The sequence below is a fragment of the Mirounga leonina genome, unplaced genomic scaffold (genome assembly GCF_011800145.1).
Source record: "Mirounga leonina isolate KUSES-001 unplaced genomic scaffold, KU_Mleo_1.0 Mir_165, whole genome shotgun sequence".
NCBI classification, from domain to species: Eukaryota; Metazoa; Chordata; class Mammalia; order Carnivora; family Phocidae; genus Mirounga; species Mirounga leonina.
This window is the reverse complement of record NW_023270415.1, coordinates 75,063,214-75,082,353: the sequence shown is the minus strand read 5'-3', so window position 1 is coordinate 75,082,353 and position 19,140 is coordinate 75,063,214. Positions and strand designations below refer to the sequence as shown.

The following is a 19,140-nucleotide window of genomic DNA, read 5'->3' as shown; positions in this document are numbered from 1 at the left end:
TCATATTGGATTAGGACCCACCCATACGACTTCATTTTACTTAATTAGCTCCTAAAGGACCTGTCTCCAAATATAGTCACATCCTGATGTACTTGGGGGTTAGGGCTGCAATGTATGAATTTTGGGGGGACACAATTGAGCCCATGAAGGGTTGTAAGCGCCGTAAGGTCAGGGAGAGTGTCCTTGCAGCTCCATGTCCCCAGGCCCCCGATTCCTGCTTATCTTGCCGTGCCATCTTACCATTCCTTTTCCCGGAATCTTCCTCATCTGTAAGGTGAGAGGCAGCTCTCAGCCTGTGTCAGTCATCCAGAGGGGACAAGGTGACATCATGCTCTTCTCCTGTTTGCCTTTTGGGCCAGCTGGGCTCCATCTCAGGATCCAGGCACCTGTCTCAACAATGTAAGCCACCCGTCACAAGGGGGACGGCCAGGTGAGAGCTCCGTGCATGAGTTATCTTTCGCCTTTGCTTGGGGCTATGGAGGGACAACTCAAAACAGCCGCCTGAATAATAGGGGCCAAGGAGAGTTACCTCTGAATGTAACAGGGTAACCTCTGCTTCCTTCTCTTCTTGCCTCCCATCACCACCAGACGTCCTGTGTCCAGCTTGCTGTTTCTTCCCTCCTGCACCTTGTCCCTGGCTGTTCCTTCTGCCTGGAGCAGTCTCCCTACCAAACACCCCAACTCCCCTTGAGTTATGCCTTCTAGTGGTCTTCTCTGACCCTTCAGGCTGGGCTGTGTCCTCCTTGCTTTTAGTCCCAAGCCCTTCTCTCTTCTGCATGACGCACCTACTATGCTTCTCTTCTAATGCATCATTCCCTCTATTGGGTTATGAAATTCCAGGGGACCAATGCTGTGACCACATTTGTGGTCTTTAGAGAACAATTTTGGCACTTAGTAGGCACTCTGTCAATGCTTTAGGAATGAGTGAATGATCTGACCTTTTTTTCTTAATGAATTCCTCCCAAGTGTTACTCAGCAAACATCCTAAGAGTTCTTTCATTTCCTTATGCTAAATTGTCAGTTTGCTACCAACGGAGTTAGCCATGTGTGCTCGGATCATCTCCTGGGGGGGCAGGGGGACAGAGGTGAGTCAGGTCCTGCTGTTCCCTGTTCAACAGGGAAGACAGGTGCATTCACAGGTGTGGCACAGCATGTAGGAGTCAGGGAAAAGGACTGGTTGAATCACTGACTCTGCCTGGGGAGTAAGGACGGCTTCACAGAGCAGGGGGCATTTGGTTAGGGTTTTGAAGGATGTAAAGGAGTCTGACAGGTGGAGGAATGTGGGGAAAGTATTCTAGACCTATACAATGGCTGAGAGTTGGAAAAAGACCCGGCATCTTTAAGAAATGGTGACATGTTAGGTGAGGCGAAGTGTGTCCGGTTTGACATGAAGCCGTTTCTTGTACTGCAAACACCGAGTGGACTAGAACTTCCATCCCTCCACTCTGGGGCCTTCCACCAGCCTGTGAGCTTTGGGTTTGGGCTGAAAAGGTACATATGAGAATTTTATTTTATTTTTTAAAGATTTTATTTATTTGAGAGAGAGAGAATGAGAGAGAGAGCACATGAGAGGGGGGAGAGTCAGAGGGAGAAGCAGACTCCCTGCTGAGCAGGGAGCCCGATGTGGGGCTCGATCCCGGGACTCCAGGATCATGACCTGAGCCGAAGGCAGTTGCTTAACCAACTGAGCCACCTAGGCGCCCTACATATGAGAATTTTAGAGAATTTTATTAAAACGGGAGCCTCTTCCCTCCTCTCTCTCCAGCATCAGTGACTGAAGTGAGGCAGAAGGCTGGCAGGCACCATGTTGGCATTGACCTTGAGTCCGCCATCAGGAGAAAGGCAGCCAGTCACTTCCAGTGGGGCCGTGAGACTCAGCAGCAGGCCCAGTGGATGCTCAGGGAAACCGCGGGGACATGTGGAATGCCCTGCGGCCAAGCAAAGGCCAGCAGAGAGAGTGGAATGTGGCATCTCACAGCAAAGATCTGGGCCAGGTGGCTCGGGCCATGACCTTTTCCTAATTAGGCTTTCTCCCCCAGCGCAGCTCACACCACTCTTCTGGCTAAGCACACACCCCAGGGCTGCTGGTCCCGCCCTGCCTGCCTCTCTGTACATTCCTTGGGGACTCACATGAAAGATGGGCTCTCCCCACCGTATGCTACAGGGCCCTTATTCCCTGGACAAGTCTGCAGAAGTGGAGGGGGGTGGTCGAGGGGCCACACAGAAAGGCTTGGGCTCTTCGTGAGGCCCTGTCTCCGGTCCCGAGGTGACACTGGGAAAGTCCTTCATCCCTCTGTTCACTGTTGTCTCCCTGCCCTATAGGATGGTGGGGAAGGCTGTGTGAGATGATGAACATGAAGGGCATGGAAAACTCTAGAAGATCAGGCCCATGTGGTGACAATCATTTCTTTGGTTTCATTTCCCCGTTTTGGCAAGTGCAAGGAGATTTACCTCCACAGCAGCTCTGCCTGGTGATCATATTTTCTGGGCCTTGGGAAAGGTACAAAGAGAAGGCCCATGCAGGGATACTTGGGGGGCTGGAGCGGGGAGCCACAGCATTCAACCTCAATTACAGGAAGGAGTGTCAATTACAGGCCTAATGGGAAAGATGTGCGTTGTCCCCCAGAGGAGCTGGGCCACCCCTGCAGTGGGGCCCCTCAGCAGCCCCAAACTCCTCCTGTCTTTCTCCAGTGGCCTTTCCTTCAACACAACCCCTTCCAACTTCCTCCTTCTTCCCCATACAATAACATTCCTCTCCTTTGTTTGTGGGCCTTGCCTGTGTTTTTGCCCTAGCTCATCCCGAACTGCAGTTCTCTTGCTAATCTGGAATAAACCCATTTTTGCCGGTAAAATGTTTTACTTTTAAGGTTAACAGCCTCAAATGATGGATGTGGTCTGAGAGTTGCCCAGACCAGCAGAACTAAGAGCTGCATGGAATATTTGACTCTGGGGTTCTTTGGGAATGCCTGCTTCCTGCCACCTCGAATGTTCCCTGCATGACTCCCCTCTGTGGTCAGCCCCTCCCTGGCTTGTCCTTCTTGGTGCTTTCTGCTCCTGCCGCTTTCAGAGCCGCCTGCTGACCTGTCTTCTTTGATCCAAATTACAATCACCCCGAAGGCCTCGCCAAGTTTCTCCTTTCTTCTTCAATAAGTCTCCTTTGGTTGAAACAGCTTAGAGTCCACCCGGAGGTCTGTTGATCTCATTCCCCTTTTGCTTCCGGGGAGCAAGCTTTAAAGACTCTACCTTCCCCCAAACTGAAGCAGGAGATCTCAAACCCTTGAAACTGAAATTCGAGCTTGTTGCAAGGCAAAGTTGGGTGATGTCGCATGCCTGTTCCCTATTGCTGCCCAACAAAAACCTCCAATTTCTCTCCATTTCATGGGTTGAGTGGGCCCGGCCGGTGGTTCTTTGGTGCCCCATGGAGTAGCCGATGTCCCTCACGTGGCTGCATTGGCTGGGGAGTGGCTGGACCCTGAATGACCAGGAGAGTCTCTTATCCTCTGGATCCCCTTGCCATGTGGCCTCATCGTTGGGCATTTTAGCTTGAGCTTCCCTACAGCATGGTGGCCGGCTTCCGGGGGGAGCATCCCCGGAGGGCAATACCCAGTGTGAAAGGGCTGGTCAAGCCTCTGTGCGTGTCCCCTTGGTCAAAGCACATCACAAAGTCAATGCCAAAGTCAGTGTGGGAGGGGGTTACCCACGCATGTGATGTCAGGGAGGCATGGGTCATTGGGGGCCACTGTTGTAGGACTTCCCACAGACACCTTTCCTTTCTGCTGTCCTTTATGAGAACAACTGAAACCTGGCATATGGTATGGCTCCAGGACCTGTCGGCTTAGCCCCCGCTGTTCCTTTCTACAAGTTCCTCCTCTCCTCTGCCCGAGACCAGACCCTGCATACACTGCCAGCAACCTTGTACACACTTTCTGCACATTTAAGTGATGGTTGCGTATCGCGACCTCCTCTGGGGGGTTTTCATGCGTCGGTTATGAGAAGATTCACAACAATATTACGCTCTTTCATCATTGTTGACGTGGGCCTGAGAAGCCATCTCGTCACTCCCTGCTCCACCACCGCTGCCATTTGACATACAAGGGGACTGAAATCCAGACTCTAAGTCCCATAGTGGGTTGGTGGCACCGCCCGGACCGGAATGCAGACCTCCTGACACTCTGTGTGCTCTTCTGTCCTCTCCTGGCCCTGTGTCACCGTGTCTTTGGACCCCAGGTGGACCGAAGCGACGTGACCCAGCATGGACACCACAGTGCCCACCGAGCTTCTGAACTGCTGCCTCGTTCGTCTCTCACAGTTCCCCCTGATGTGGGAGCAACACCTCGCTGCCCCGAGAAAGAAAGCACAGTGCACATAAGCGACTTGTCCAAAGTCCCACAGCTTCTGCGTCATAGAACTAGGACCTCATAGAACTCCAAGCTGGGCCTTCCAATCCCCTCCCTCCCTCCCTCCCTCCCTCCCTCCCTCTCTTCTCTGGAAAGGCATTCTAGGCTCGTGGACGAACTTCCAGCTGTTTCAGAAGAACGTTCAGTGGAAACTGTCTCCGTGAGCCCAGATCCCTAGGTGCAGACATTCTCACAAAGCTGTCTGCCGCCTCCAGTTCCTTTTCTGTATTTGCAGACTCTCTAATGCATGTATAATCGCGTTCATGCATATCCAATAAAAAGTGTTCCCCAAGCGGTAGCACGCTCCACACACCGTCCTGAACCCTGCTTTTCACTCAGTGGTGTATCTTAGAGCACACCCCTTATCTGCGTTGCTATATCAGCCTTATTCTTTGAAACATGTTTGGATGGATCAGCTCTCTAGTCACAGATGCCCAGATGCTTCTGCTTTTTCAAAATCCCCCCCCTTTTCCCCCTAAACATCTAACAGTGCTGTCCACACAACAACCATTAAATCAGTGTGTAATTATGCATTGTTCCTTTTCCTCACCTCCTGGGTTCACCCCTTCCCCCACCCCCCTCCCTTCACTGCATAACTGTTTACTGGGCCCCAGTGATGAGCCTGGCACTCCGCTAGGCTCTGGCAACGCTCTTGTTTTTCCTTCTTGTTGCTGGGATCCAAGGCCACGCGCGGCCCTTCTTTCACACGGCCCAGTTACTACTGCTTGCAGTTGGTTTAAAGAATGTTTATTATACTTACAAATCCATTAACTTTTTTGTAAACTATTCAAACACCACTGATAAAAAATTAAAACCTTACAAATCATATTTCCTTCACCATTTACACACTTAAGTCAAATTACCGCGTTTCAATATGACTATACATCTAAGACAGCATCTCTTGAATGCTTCAAACACCCAAAAACCCCAAATGTTTTCACTGTACCCAGATCCTATTGTAAAAATCATAACTATTGATTTGACCAATTTCTTTGCTCTTGCTATAAAACTTGTTTTTGTACTTTTCCAGGATTGCCATATCAGACCCAAAAGGGAGAAATTATCTCCTCCCTGGGTACATTGAAATCATAGCTTCGGGGTCATTGACTCTTGGATTCTTAGCTGGACCACAGAATCCTTCAAGGTGTCTCAACTGGCAGCAGGCATTCGCTGGTTGGGGCACCCTCTGTCATATTGGGTTCAACTGCCATGTCAACAGGACTTACAAGCAAGTTCTTGTACGGTAAGTCTCCATGTACAGTAAGTCTCAGATACTTCATGTCCTGTCTGTTTACAACGAACTTCATTACGCATCATTAGCATTTCATTGTAATTGGCAGGGCCAGGTAGCCGTTGAATCTGTTGGCAATCCTCCTAGGACATTTGGCTAATCCATTAACTTGCCACACCATTTCTGAACCCTCTTTTACCTGATTATTTATGAGACCGCTGGTCTGGACCAGCCCTTCCTGGTTTGGGTATGGTTTCTACTTTTTCTGGAAAATGTTGACTTACTTGTAATAAACTTACCTACTCTTCTCAACTTGTACAGATAGACCACTTCATAAGCAGATGTAGAGGAACTTCAAGTAGGAACAGATCCCCATACACCTAATTCACTCACTTACTAAAATATTCCGTTTTTACCCTTTCTCTGAATTACAATATGCTTTGTAATTACACATAATAACTTTTCCTTTTTTATCATGAAAGTCTCATGCCTTTCGTAGACTCAACTTGTTCCCGGAGATCAAAAACCAGAGACCTAGCTATTCTTTGTGATGTACAAGCAATCACAGCCTGGGGGGAGGGACCCCCTGTTCTCAGCTGACTGCTGCCTTCCAGCAATAGCCCAGCACTTTTGCAGTTTTCTGCTTTTCTGGTGATAGCAAGATGTTTCAGGCCATTCCAATTTTCCCCGGTTCCCAAACACGGACTCAGCTACTTTGAAGGAGCCCTGGTTACCGCTAATGAAAAATACTACTGAGATCGATATTTAGGGACTGAGGGTACACGCAGACGTGATGGCCCTCGACGGCCACGGAAAAAACAGAATTCAGAAAAGACGTCGCTCCTGAGGTCCTAATTTTGTTCAGTGAGACTGCTCATATTGTTCTAATATTACTATCCCCTTTTCTTTTATACAATTTTAAATGGATTTTTCTCTATGGTGTGCCTATGTAGGTTTTTAACACTTCACTCAGCCTGTGATTATCCCCACCTCTGATTTTATCATTGCCGTGTGCCTCGAGGCCCATTATTTTGAGGTCACCTGTGTATATCCTTTATCAAAACCTGCTTTCAAGAAAGTGTCTTATAAAATCATGTATATATTCTCTTTTCATGTAAATGCCGATTTGTCATGCAGCTATGAGATATAATTATAAAATTATTGACACAAATATATTCAATTACATAGGATATTTATTATATAACTAGAAGCCATTTCATGTTGGTAAACCTATTGACATAAATGCTTTCATGTGCTAGCCTCGAGGGGCTGATTGCCACCAAAGGGCCAGCTGGGAAGCTTGATCTTCTCTGGGAACCATTGTGGAAGTAGGGAGCCATTAATTATATAATTCTGAGCAATTTATATTTAATTCTATCGGTATTTCTTCATTAATTGAAGGCATTTTGAGGTATTACTGGCAAATGAAAAGAATAAAGATGTTTGCTGACTGAAAATGTGCAAAGCCCTCAGCAGAGTGATGGATGAGCCAGGGGTGTACTTGTCTCTCCATTTGCAAATCTGGTCCCATAGAAAGGGACTCTCTGTTGTTTCCATATGCCTGTGGCCAGGCCAGTTTTCAGTAACGGTAAGTGTTCAGTGAATTTTCTTTGGATAGAGGAGGAAGAAAATGCCATGGGAATAATAGAGAAAATTGTAGCTGTCCAAATAATTAACTCGGGACCATCACCCATAATCCACAACTGCTTTTTTTTTTTTTAATTCGACTTTGTTAATATTCTGAGGCAAATTTTAGATTGCTTCATTTCCAAAATTCATTTTGCGTACAACATCCAGGAGCAATCCATCTGCTAATCAATAGCTAACATTTATTGCTACCGCAAGAAAGCAACCCAGCACAAAACCAATATTGTAAGCAACCAGACCAACTCTAATTTCCTGATAGAAATTGACTCACAGCAAAATAGTGATTATTATAAATATTTATAGTTCTAAACGGAAAAGCTCATCAGTGCAGCTTTTTGGGCAGTTCATTTCCAAATGAAATCTGTGATGGGCTCCACCTAGCCATCTGTTTGTGATGTAGGATGTGGGGGGTGTGTGGCAGGAACCCTATGATTACCTTGGACTTGGCTCTGTGGGAGGCACGGTGGGTCGTTTGGACAAGTCTCCGATGGTGATGTGGTAAAATGGGAAGAACACGGGGCGTGGAGAGACCCATTCCACACCTGGGTCTTCACTGGCTTGCTGTGTAATCTCAAAAAGCCACCTTTGTTCTCTGAACATTCTTTCTCTCATCTAGAAAAGAACAATAATAATATCTGTCCAACTTAACCTCCTAGATGTGATGCCGATGAAATGAAACGAGAGGGGAAGGAGATTTCTCTGAGCATCTATGTAGTGGACTGCCCAAGTTTGGGGTCTTATAATGACTCTTTATCTCCCAAGAACAGGATTAAGGAGCAAGACACAAGGCTCCTGAGAAATCTGATATGTCATCCTAAAGCTCAATGTCCGTGGGCATTTTACTACTGAAACACAGGTGACCATGGGAACGAATGGGTTCATTTAATACTACTACGGGCAGTAGGACCTGGGACACCAGCACGAGAAAGACCTATGCGGGCTCTGTGCTCCTGGTCTGGCTCGTGGGCAGGGGGCTGTGTAAACATATAACTGCAACCGAGGGAATGGGACAAGGTAAATAGGAGCCAGAGCCAAGGGAACACACAGGCATGAGGGTCGGGCTGTCCGAAGACTATCTCAGATTGAGTAGCAACAGAGTGGAGGTTGTTCCAGAAAAAAAAAAGACTTGCAACAGGCAAAGGTAAGCTTTTCAGGGGAGCCATAAAAATAAATCAGCGTTTTCCAGGTATCTCACCTGGTTTTTTCACCGGTCCGGAGGCTGCGCTTTGTATCCCGTTCCGCGGGTTCCAGTGCTCCGCTTTTTGAGCCACTCCTGGGACGGTGCTAACGAGAGGCCTGGAATCCGGATCGCAGGATTGGGAGTCTTCCCGTTTCTGCCGGGAGCGAGTCAATCTACCTGCCTGCGCATCCTTGGACTTTTTTTTTTTTTTTTTTTTACCTTTTTCCCCTTGTCTCTGCATATGTACCCTTTTCTTGAAAGTTGACTAAAAATGTAAAGCAGTTGTGTTTAAAAAGAAAACTGTATTACCACCAAAAATGAAAAACATCATTTGTTGTAACAAAAGAGAGCCTTAAAAATACAAGCAACACAAAACCCATTAATTTACTCAATACATAACTGTCAGGCTCATTTCTAGTTTCTGGGGCCAAAGGGGTGACCGAGACAGATGGAGATGAATTCATGTCAGGCGCTCACAGATACTGTGTAGAAAACAGGTACCCAGGAGGGTTACTTGGGATGCGGTGGTGCGGGAGGGCCCCCTTGGAGAGGTCACGAGAGCGGATCCCCTTCACAACAAAAACTGAAAACAAGGCCATGACATCTCGAGCAGACAGGCTGCCTGCAGAAAGGAGGCTGCGCGCCAGGCTCAGGAAAAGGAGCGAGCCTTCCAGAGGCGTGCTCCACGCATCTGAGACTTTCTGCACGACAGTCAGGACGGAAGGCGCTCACCTTCTCCAGGTGGCGTCAGGCTGCTGAATTCTGGCTGTACGACCCGGACTAGATCGAGCCGGGTGCCCCCAGCGGAGAGCATCCCGCTTCGGGGAACACAGCAACCCTCGAAAGGGAGGCAGGCTGTAACCACCCCGACTGACAAGCTAGTAAACTGAGCCCAAGGAAAGTTAAGTCGCTGCCCCAAATTAGTTAGTAGAGGGCAGAACTGGGACACGAACCCAGAATTCTTGCACGTCCAGCCCAGTGGCTCCACGTCAGGTGAGACCAAGGATGCGCAGGCAGGTAGATTGGCTGGCTCCCGGCAGAAACGGGAAGACTCCCAATCCTGCGATCCGGATTCCAGGCCTCTCGTTAGCACCGTCCCAGGAGTGGCTCAAAAAGCGGAGCACTGGAACCCGCGGAACGGGATACGAAGCGCAGCCGCCGGACCGGAGCATGCGCACTAGACCGCCCAGCCTAGACGCGCTCGGCGCTGGGGGAGGGTCACCCGAGGCTGACGTACGCTACGCCGGCGTCAGCGCCCCGTGAAGAGGAGGGCGAAGGCTCCATCCGCCATGTTGAATGCCGCAGATTCGCCATAACCTCGCCGGCTCTTTTCTTAAAAAAATAAAAATAAAAAGCGAAGCATCAGCGGGGCGCCTCGCCTTCGCGGTCGGCGCGGGTGGAGCCCGGAAGAGCCCGAGGCTTTTTTTTCCTCCGCGGTGGGGGCGTTGCCATGGAGACGCGGGCGGCAGGTGAGCCGGGCTGGGGGTTGGGGTAGGGATGAGGTGGGGGTGGGGTGCGGCGCGGCGCGCGGGAACCCGCTTCGAGTTTGGAGTCGAGAGGAGGCGCGCGGGCCGCCGTGCGGCGGAGGGATCCGCGGCCCAGGGCGGAGAGCGGACGTAGCGGCGTCCTTCGACGGCACGTTCAGTCGCTGGCGGTATCCCGCCGCCTCGGGGTTTTGTTTTAAAAAAGTCGAGAGTGAGCGAGGGGAGGCTGCGCGCGCGCGGGGCCGTTTCCAGGGCGACGGGCAGGGCCGGCCGCGCGCGTGCGACGGAGCGCAGGCGGCGTGGCCGGCGGGAGGTTCGAATCCCCGCCCGCCAACTCCGATCTGCGGTCCCGGCTTGGGGCCGCCTTCTTGCCCGGCCTCAGTTTCCTCCTCTGTGAAATGGGTAGCTCCTTTAGACTCATGTAGGGACGGGGTTCGACCGGGCTGCGGAAGGACAGCTTCGTGTCCTGCAGAAGGAGCCACAAACGCCGGGGAGTAACGGTGCTGCTGGTGGCTGTGAAACCTGCTGCGATGGCCTGTCGTTTGCCCTCCACCTGCCGCTCTGCTCCTTACCCTTTAAAGTTAAGCTCAGGTCACCTCCTCCGGGCAGCCGCCTCTGGTTTCGCCGCCGAACCAGCCCCTCTGCTGACCGCCCCCGTAGGTGTTGGACTTTCCACTTAACACCTGGTCCGACACCCTCAACCCTGGGCTTGGGGTTCCTCCTGTGGTTAACAGCACCGTCCACACGCTGGCACTGGCCTCAGGCTGTTTTGCTGCTCCGTTCTCCCGGCGATGCGAATTTGTGTGTCATTTACTGAGGAGGCACAACGCTTCAGAGAGGTCGACTTCGTGCAGTTTCCCCACTTCCTCCGGTTTGGGATGAAACCCAGACTTGGCGGGCTTGGCTGTACTTCCTTCCCCTATTAGTGCTCGGCCCCGGGAAGTGCTCGGTATGCACTTGGGGGTGGAAGAATGAATGAACAGATCTCCTGGCTCTTCCAGTCCGGGTTCCTTGCAGAGCCCAGGGACCTTTCAGAAATGGCAGACTTAGTGGCAAGGGGCTTACCCTCCGCAGCTGCCCCTTTCAGCCTCCTCTTCCGAGCCTAGCGCTTCGGACTGAAGCGGCTGTAGTGAGTGTCCCCGGCCGAAGGCTGAAGAAGACGCCCAGAGCTGCTGTGTGCCGGCCGTGCGATGCCACTCACTCCACGGCCAGAGCCGTGCATGGCACCCCTCTCCATGCCAGGCGGCGGTCAGGAGCCCCCATCCCGCTGTTGTGTCCTGTCCTGGCGTGGCGGAGTGCGTGGCAGAGCGGACCCAGAGCCACAGCTGTGGGTCAGGACCCCTGAACTAGGGCCGCATGCTTTCTTGAGATAGTGACTTGCCCCATCTGCTGCCTTCCCCCTCCCAAGTAATCCCACTGCTGCTGATACACAAACCGCCCCCCTCACCTCTTTGGGAGTTAACAGTTTTAGAAGAGAAACCTGGGCATTTGTTGTAGTTTCCATTTCCAGCTGGAATTAACGAAGGATCAGGTTTTTTATTTTATTTATTTACTTTTTATTTATTTATTTTTATTTTTTTAAAGATTTTATTTATTTGACAGAGAGAGAGACAGCGAGAGAGGGAACACAAGCAGGGGTAGTGGCAGAGGGAGAAGCAGGCTTCCCGCGGAGCAGGGAGCCCGATGCGGGGCTCGATCCCAGGACCCTGGGATCATGACCTGAGCCGAAGGCAGCCGCTTAACTGACTGAGCCACCCAGGCGCCCCGAGATCAGGTTTTTAAAATGTATTATTGTCAACTCGTGATCAGCTCATTTCTGAAAAGAGTTGCCTGTTTTGCTTGGTTGGTAGGTTGATTTAGGGGAAGCAGTGTAATACATGATAGCAGGGTGGGGTTGCATAGGGTCTGTAGGGCCCGGGTGTTAGGTGGTTCGCTGACTGAGATGGCCATCACGGTAAATTAGAGATCAGTTACCACCGGGTAATTCTCAGCCTTCTCAGCCTTTCTCATTTACCTGGGAAAATGGCTCCTGTTCCTTTTCTCCCCTTGCCTTATAATTTACATCACAACTTCTTAAAGGTAGTTGTCCTTAAGTAGAATTAAATTTATGCCTAGGGCAAGGGCAGTCAAGAATTAGGTATATTGAAAAGACTCTCCTTAATTGCATTTCCTTTTATAGATAGTTTCATGCATGCTGCCTCTGAAAACCTCCCCATCAAGCTGGGCCGATTTAATTATGTAGAAGGGACTGAGCCTAGAGTGAAGTTTTCTCTTTGTTCTCAGCTGTTTATCCTGTTAAAATTTCACTGTCTTTGACATTTCTCAAGGGCAGGTGTCAACTTTAAGGGCTGGAACAATTGGGAGGGTGGAGAGAACACATGCTCTGGGTCCAGAGATCTGTCAATCACCAGATTCCTGTCCTGAGGGAAATCATGCAACTCTTGGAACTCCTGTGCCTTCCCTCCGCCTGCAAAAGGAAACCTAATCCTGTTCCCTGCTCAGGGCCTGGTGGCACTGGTATTTATCCCTTCCCGACCCAGACCTGATCTCTCCATCGTAAAGCCTAGTGCATTGTCATGGACTTGCAACTTGAAAACACTTGTGGTTGGAAAGGTGTGGTAGATTTGATTAATTTTTTAAAGGAAAAAAAAAAAGGAATCCGGGAGTGAAGCAAATAGGCATATTAAACATTTATTACAGATTTGAAGTTGCCTCTCTTTTTTGTCAAGAAACAGAAAATATATAGATAATTGAGTTTGATTATAAAAAGATGATGCTTGGCATATTAATATAACAAGGATTTTAAATCTGGTAACAGACTTTTCTTTGTTATTTTAAATCATGTAACAAATGGAGCTGCAAAGTGTTGAAGTCTGGAAGCTGGCGCCTTTGTGCCCCCAGCCTGGGTCTGGGCTGACACAGGATGGGCAGGGTGGGGGACCTGGCTTCAGAGCAGCCCCTGGCTTTGCTGGGGCCCCTGGGGGCTGCGGGGACCCGCTCAGCCTTGGCACCTGGAAACGAGGACCAGCAGGCTTTGGGAGCAGCATTCTGGAACTGGGGCTCTTGGACATCCTGCAGTCCTGGAGGGCCTTGTAAGACAGTGCCACGGCTCCTTGGGGGCCCTTACTGGTACTAGTTTCCTTCTCTGTGTCAAATACTCTTTGCCTTTCTGCCACCAGATCTTTTCTAAAGGGGCCACCACCACTTCTCTGCCCCTCAGGACCTTTTCTTTTCCTTTTTTTTTTTTTCACTGCCAAGCTGATTCCTGGGTTTACCCAGATGTTTGTGCCAAACTTTGTGCCAAGAGCTGGGAATGGAAGGTCAGATCTGACACACTGTTTCCTCCTAAGGCTCTGGCACTATCCCAGCAGTGGAAAACCCATTCCCTTAGGAGAAAGTGCCCGGTGCGCTGATGGAAGTGAGCCCCGGGAATTCGGGCCAGGGGATTCAAGGAGGGCTTCCTGAAGGAGGAGGTGCCTGAACTGGAACTTGCAGAGCGAGCAGAGGGGTCTGTGGTACTGAGGCCCAGGTGTGAGCCACCCACAGGTGTGTTTTGTGTGACCTGGGTGAGCGCTAGGGCCGGAGGCAGGGGTGGCGTGCTAGATGTCTGTGGGGATGGTCTTTCGAACAGCAGAAAGCTGTTGGGACTTTCTTAGGAAAACTTTGGGCCTGCCAGTTTGCCTCTGCAGCTAGCAGCTGCGTGAAGACAGTTTCTTTGAGGTGTAATGATAGAGTGAAATACACAGACCGTGAATGTACAGTTTTACCACCCGTATTACCACACCCCGGCAGTGTGGAACTTTATCCTCACTCCGGAAAGTTCTCTCTTGCCGCTTCCCACCCAATTCCTGCCTCTCACCCCAAGCAACCACTGGTCTGAGTAATGTCAATAGATACTGCTTTTTGTAGAACATCATAGAATTCTTTGGTGTCTGGTTTCTTTCACTCAGCATAGAGGTTCTGAGATCCAGGGTTGTGTTTCTTTTATTTTCTAATAGCATTCCATTGTATGGATGTTTATATGATAAACATCTGAGCTTATTTCCAGTTTTTGGTTATTGTGAAGAAAGCTGCCATGACCATTCTTGTACAAGGTTTTTTGTAGACCTATATTTGCATTGCGTTTGGGTAGTGGAATGGCTGGGTTGTAGGACAGAGGTATATTTAACTTTTTTTTTTAAGCGTGAGAGAGCACGTGCTCTTTTGCACAAGCCTGGGAGGGGACTGGGGAGAGCCAGAGGGAGAGGGAGAAAGAATCTTAAGCAGGCTTCCCGCTCAGCCTGAGGAGGGGCTCCATCTCACCACACTGAAATCATGACCTGAGCTGAAATCAAAAGCCGGACGCTCAAGTGACTGAGCTACGCAGGCACCCCAACTTTTTAAGAAACTTCCAGATAGCCTCCTGGAATAGTTGTACTGTTTTGCACCTCTATCAGCCGCGTAGGAAAATTCCACTTGCTGCACATGCACTCCCACATCTGGCCTTGTCACTGTTTTTCCTTTGATTTAGTCTAGAGGGAATGCAGGAGCATCTCATTTAATTTGCATTTCTTTGATGATCAGCGATCCTGAGTACCTTTTCTTGGACTTCATCAGCCATTTGTATATCATCTTTGGAGAAATGTGGATTTAAATTTTTTGCCTATTTTAAACATTGGGTTGCTTGTCTTTTTAATTGTTGGCTTGTAGGAGTTCTGTATATAGTCTAAATATGAGTCTTTTTTCATATATATGTGTTGTGAGTATTTTCTCCCAGTCTTTGCTCGCTTATTAGTTTTCTTAATTTTATCTTTTGTTCAGAAGTTTATAATTTTCGTAAAGTCTGATTTACCATTATTTTTGCTTTTATAGGTAGTGTTTTTTGTATCCTCTTCTAAGAAATGTTCTACTTTAAGGTCACGACAGTATTCTCCTAGGTGTGTTTATATATTTATTTTTAAAGCTTTATACTTCTTGCTTTTAGGTTTGGATCTACTGCTATCTCAAATTAGGTTGTGTATGGTGTGAAGTAGGGAATCAGTGGAATAGACCAGAAAGCTCAGAGTTGGACCCACACATAATTTTCAACAAAAGGTCCAAGGTAATTCAATGCAGAAAGGAAAGTCTCTTCCAACAAATGAGTCTAGAAACATTGGACATCCACACGGAGGGTGGGTGCGGTGTGGGGATGAGAACCCTGTGGTTGGGAGCTTCTGGGGGCTCCGGGAATCTGTCCTGAGCAGAAGTGAGCCCTGCCCCAACATCCCTGCCCCAGGGCCACAGGCGGGGAACCAGGCTCAGGTAATGCAGGGTGTGGGGGCCCTAGAATGGAAGAAGCCGGTGGCAGTCCTGGTCCCGCTGTCTCAGGGCTGTGGGACCTTGGCGAGTCACGCGTCCCTGTTCCCTTGTATATAAATAGGGCTCCTGTTGTAGAGGGCCAGGAGAGGAGGCTTGGAAACACATCTGGTGCGTGGCAGGTTCCTTTCCTTTCTTCCACCATCGTCTCTCAAGCCTCACTTTCTTCCCCTGACCATCTTGTATGTTTCAGTAGTGTCTTTGAGAATTAAATGTATAATGAGAGGGATTTTGTAATAATACACAATAAAACATGAAATAGAGGCCTGACCCTCTACGAAAGCATGCAGTTGCTGGGGGAGTAAGCTAGGATCTGGTACTAATAACCGTCGTGTCTGCAGACCTGCTCAGTCAGGTGCTTCACATCTGTTATTTATTCTGCGCAAAAGCCCTGTGAAGTGGCCATATCATCTCTGCTTTGCAAACAAAGAAGCAGAAGGTCAGGTGTGGTGACAGGGAGCTCCGTGGTCACTCAGTGTGGGCACCAGCAACCCAGCACACATTGGGCCCGTGAGCCCTTAGAGAGGCTCCTTCTGGGCCCTCAGTTGGGACCTTGCCTGGTTCCAGAACCTGGGCCTGGACCAGGCTGTAGGGAAAGGTCTGGGTCTGCTGCTGAGGCCTGGCGGCTGGGGGAGACCTGGGTCACCAGAGATAAAAGCAGCGTCTTCCTGCTACCGCCGACATGTATCTGGTCCTACTGTGTGCGCGAGGCCCTGGCTGAGGCCTGAACCTTCGACTGCTCACACCGTACTCCAGGAATGGTGCCCCCAGAAGTGGGCCTTGTGGGGGCCCCGGGAGTCCCGTTCTCACAGCCACAGAGAAGATGAAATCAATTAAAGAACGAGCAAAAGGTTTGAGAGAGATTGTACAGAGGAGCTGATACAAGTTTGCAGGATGCACGGGAAAAGATGCTCACCATCATTATCACTGGGGAGATGTAACTTAAAGCGACGACAAGATGTATTACACAGCCGCTAGAGTGGCAGAAACTACAATGACTGACGACACCCAGGGCGGGGAAGAGTGTGGAGCACCTAGAGCACTCACAGGTGGAGGCTGGGGAGGGAGTCAGGGTGGCACAGCCGCTTTGGAAAGCCTTGGGAGGTTTCTTACAACGTCAAACATATACTTACCATCTAACTCCGCAGGCCCACTCCTACGTAATTACCCAAGATACATGAAATGCGTGTCCGCGTGAAGACTTGTATGCACGTATTCGTGACCGCTCCATTTGTGGAAGCCATCCCAAATGCTCATCAGCGGATGAATCGCTAAACACGTTGTGGTGCGCAGCACGATGGAGTGTGGCTCCTCCGTAAAAGTGAATGAACTGCCAGTGAGGCAACAACATGGATTCTTCTGAAAAACGTGTTAAGTGAGGGGCGCCCGGCTGGCTCAGGCAGTAGAGCGTGCGACTCTTGATCTTGTGCGTTGTAGGTTCGAGCCCCGCGCTGGGCATTGAGATTACTTAATAATAAAATCTTAAAACGCCAAAACCAAACCAAACCACGATAAGTGAAAGAAGCCAGGCACAAAGACTACCCACTGTGAGTGTGTGGAGAAGTTCGAACCGTTGTGTGCTGTTGGCGGGAATCTAAGTGGCGGTCATTATGGAGACTGTATGGAGGTTCCTCCATACTATATGATCCAGCAGTTCTGGTTCTGTGTAACACCCAAAATAATTGAACTCAAGGACTCAGAGGTATTTGTATGCCGTGTTCCTACAGCGTTATTTGCAGTAGCATAAAGATGTCCATTGACAGGTGAATGGCTGAACAAAATGTGGTGCATTCACACCATGTATGTTATTCCTTCTTAAAAAGTTCTGACGTGTTCTGTGACTTGGATGAACCTTGAGCACCTTGTGCTAAGTGAATAAGGCAGGCACAGGAAGATAGATACCGAACAGTGTGATTGCACCTACGTGAGGGACGAAGGAGCAGCCAGATCGGTGGAGACGCTGTAGAGTGTTTGCCGGGGGCCCAGAGGAGGTCGGACTGGGAGTGATTCTTTCATGGGAATGGGGGTTCAGCTGGGGAAGATGAAGAGTTCTGGAGGCGGATGGCAGGGTGGCTGCATAGCAGTGGGAATGTGCTCAATGCCCCTGAACTGTACACTTAAAAATGGTTAAGTTGATAAATTGTTTATTGTAATACAATTGAAAACAAAAGACTGATCCAGTTTTCAGAACTTCTAGAAAAGGCAGACTGACAGGACCAGAAAATAGTCGGCAGTTCCAGGAGCCATCAGGCAGGGGCATGGACTGCAGGCTCGTGGGGGAACTCTGCTGTGTGTGTCAATCGTGGGGATGGTTCCATGACCACACACTTGTGCATCAACTCATGGAGTCGTGCAGTGGGGGGGGGGGGGGGGGGCCTGGGAATGTAGGCCCTGGAGGATGGCACGGGCTGTGGAGTCCCGGAGACCGAGCTTGGAATTTTGGCCCCACCATGTGACAGTCCTCAGGGCTCCTTGGAGCCTGTTTCTGTTTCTGTACCATGGGAACTAAACGTCTGTCCGTTTATTCTTTGATAGGTGGACTCTGAGGCTGGTGCTCAAGTGGGTGCCTTCAGGGGGGCCCTGAGGGCTCACCGAGCAAGAGCAGGCTGAGCCGAGCACAGGGGCCCCAGGTGGCTGGGGAGAGATTCCCAGAGTCCCTGCTGGAGACCACCTGCCAGTGCCCGCAATCCCTGGGCCCTCTGCTTGCTGCCTGGCCACCGCCTTGGGCATGCGGTGGCAGGACCTGAACCTCACCTTGGCCGAGAGCTCCCGCTCCTACAGTCCCATGCACCGGGAGAGGTGCTGCACTGCCTCGCTGTCTTGGGGTCGGGGGACCGCAGCCCTCCTACTCTGGATCTTCCTGCTTTTCTGGCAGAGTCTAGAAGCGTCCATAGTTGCTCTCGTAACCCGACGGGTTGCCTGCCAGAGATTGCTGTTGGCCCGGAGTGGGGTTGCCCTCCATCCCTCCCTCTTTCTCTGCCTTTTCCTGCACTGCTGCCATCAATGGGGCAATTCCCTGCGGATGTTCCTGACCAGCTCCGGTGCCCGGTGCCTGCCTTATCTCCGTGGTTCCCAAACTGTGCCCGTGTGTGTGGTCTGAGCTGCTGAGAGGCAGGGTGTGACATGAGGGTCCTGTGGGTCAAGACTGGTCATGTTCCGGGTCGTTAGTTTCTGGACTGAGGACGTCCCAGGATGTGTCCCATGCCCTTCCCAGACCCCTCTCCCTTCTCTCCAAAGCCCTGGTGCCCGAGTTGAAGACATAATGCCGTTTGACCTGCTCCTAAATATTTCCAGTGTTTGTGTGCTCAAAACAAGGACATTCTCCCACATAACCACCTTACGAAGGTCAAAGAGACAGGGACGTCAATGTAGCGCTATTCAGATTTCACCAATGGAAATTCAGTTTCAGCAGTTCCAATAATTTCATACGAAGCAGACGGAAGTCATGGCTCAAGCACTGCATTCGGTCATTGTGTCCCTTTACCCTGTGAACAGGGAGCGGTTCCTGTGTCTTTGTGTTCCACGACACTGAGTTTTGAAGAGTACGGACCCGTTATTTTGTAGAGCATCCCTCCCTCAGGCCTCATGCGGAGTTTCGTTGTGATCCCATTCGGATCCTGCGGTGTGGGTGCGAGCACCACAGACGTGGCGCCGACCCTCGGCCCTGCACGTTGGAGGGGGTCAGCTTCTCTCGAGGGACAGTTACTGTTTTTCTCCTTGGAAATTGTCTCACGATGAGATATTTTGGGACCGTGTCCCTGGCCCGCTCCTCTTCATTGCTCAGATTTTCTTCACCCCTCGTTTTAGCCTCCACTGATGACTCTTGTCAGACCCCATTAGCACTGAGGGTTGCCAGATGATGTGTCT

The 19,140-nt window shown here is 50.2% G+C and overlaps 1 protein-coding gene and 1 long non-coding RNA gene across 3 annotated transcripts in view; one reads left to right on the top strand and one right to left on the bottom strand.

Annotated features, from left to right (window-relative positions):
* Positions 1–4,233: 4,233 nt before the first annotated feature.
* On the bottom strand, positions 4,234–8,602 carry LOC118015237. Of its 2 annotated transcripts, XR_004680591.1 has the most exons (3): positions 8,471–8,602; positions 7,712–7,887; positions 4,234–4,337 (listed from the first exon to the last, which is right to left on the bottom strand). It is a non-coding gene; the product is annotated as an uncharacterized LOC118015237 (long non-coding RNA). The 2 variants fall into 2 exon arrangements; XR_004680590.1 differs by lacking the exon at positions 4,234–4,337 and having other exon boundaries at positions 6,111–7,887.
* Positions 8,603–9,157: 555 nt separating this feature from the next.
* ZFAT (zinc finger and AT-hook domain containing) overlaps positions 9,158–19,140 on the top strand; it is a 201,875-nt gene continuing 191,892 nt past the window's right edge. The window contains exon 1 of the mRNA XM_035011991.1: positions 9,158–9,924. Coding sequence (XP_034867882.1) covers positions 9,906–9,924 — 19 coding nt within the window. The 5' untranslated portion in view covers positions 9,158–9,905. The remainder of the gene's footprint in view (positions 9,925–19,140) is intronic.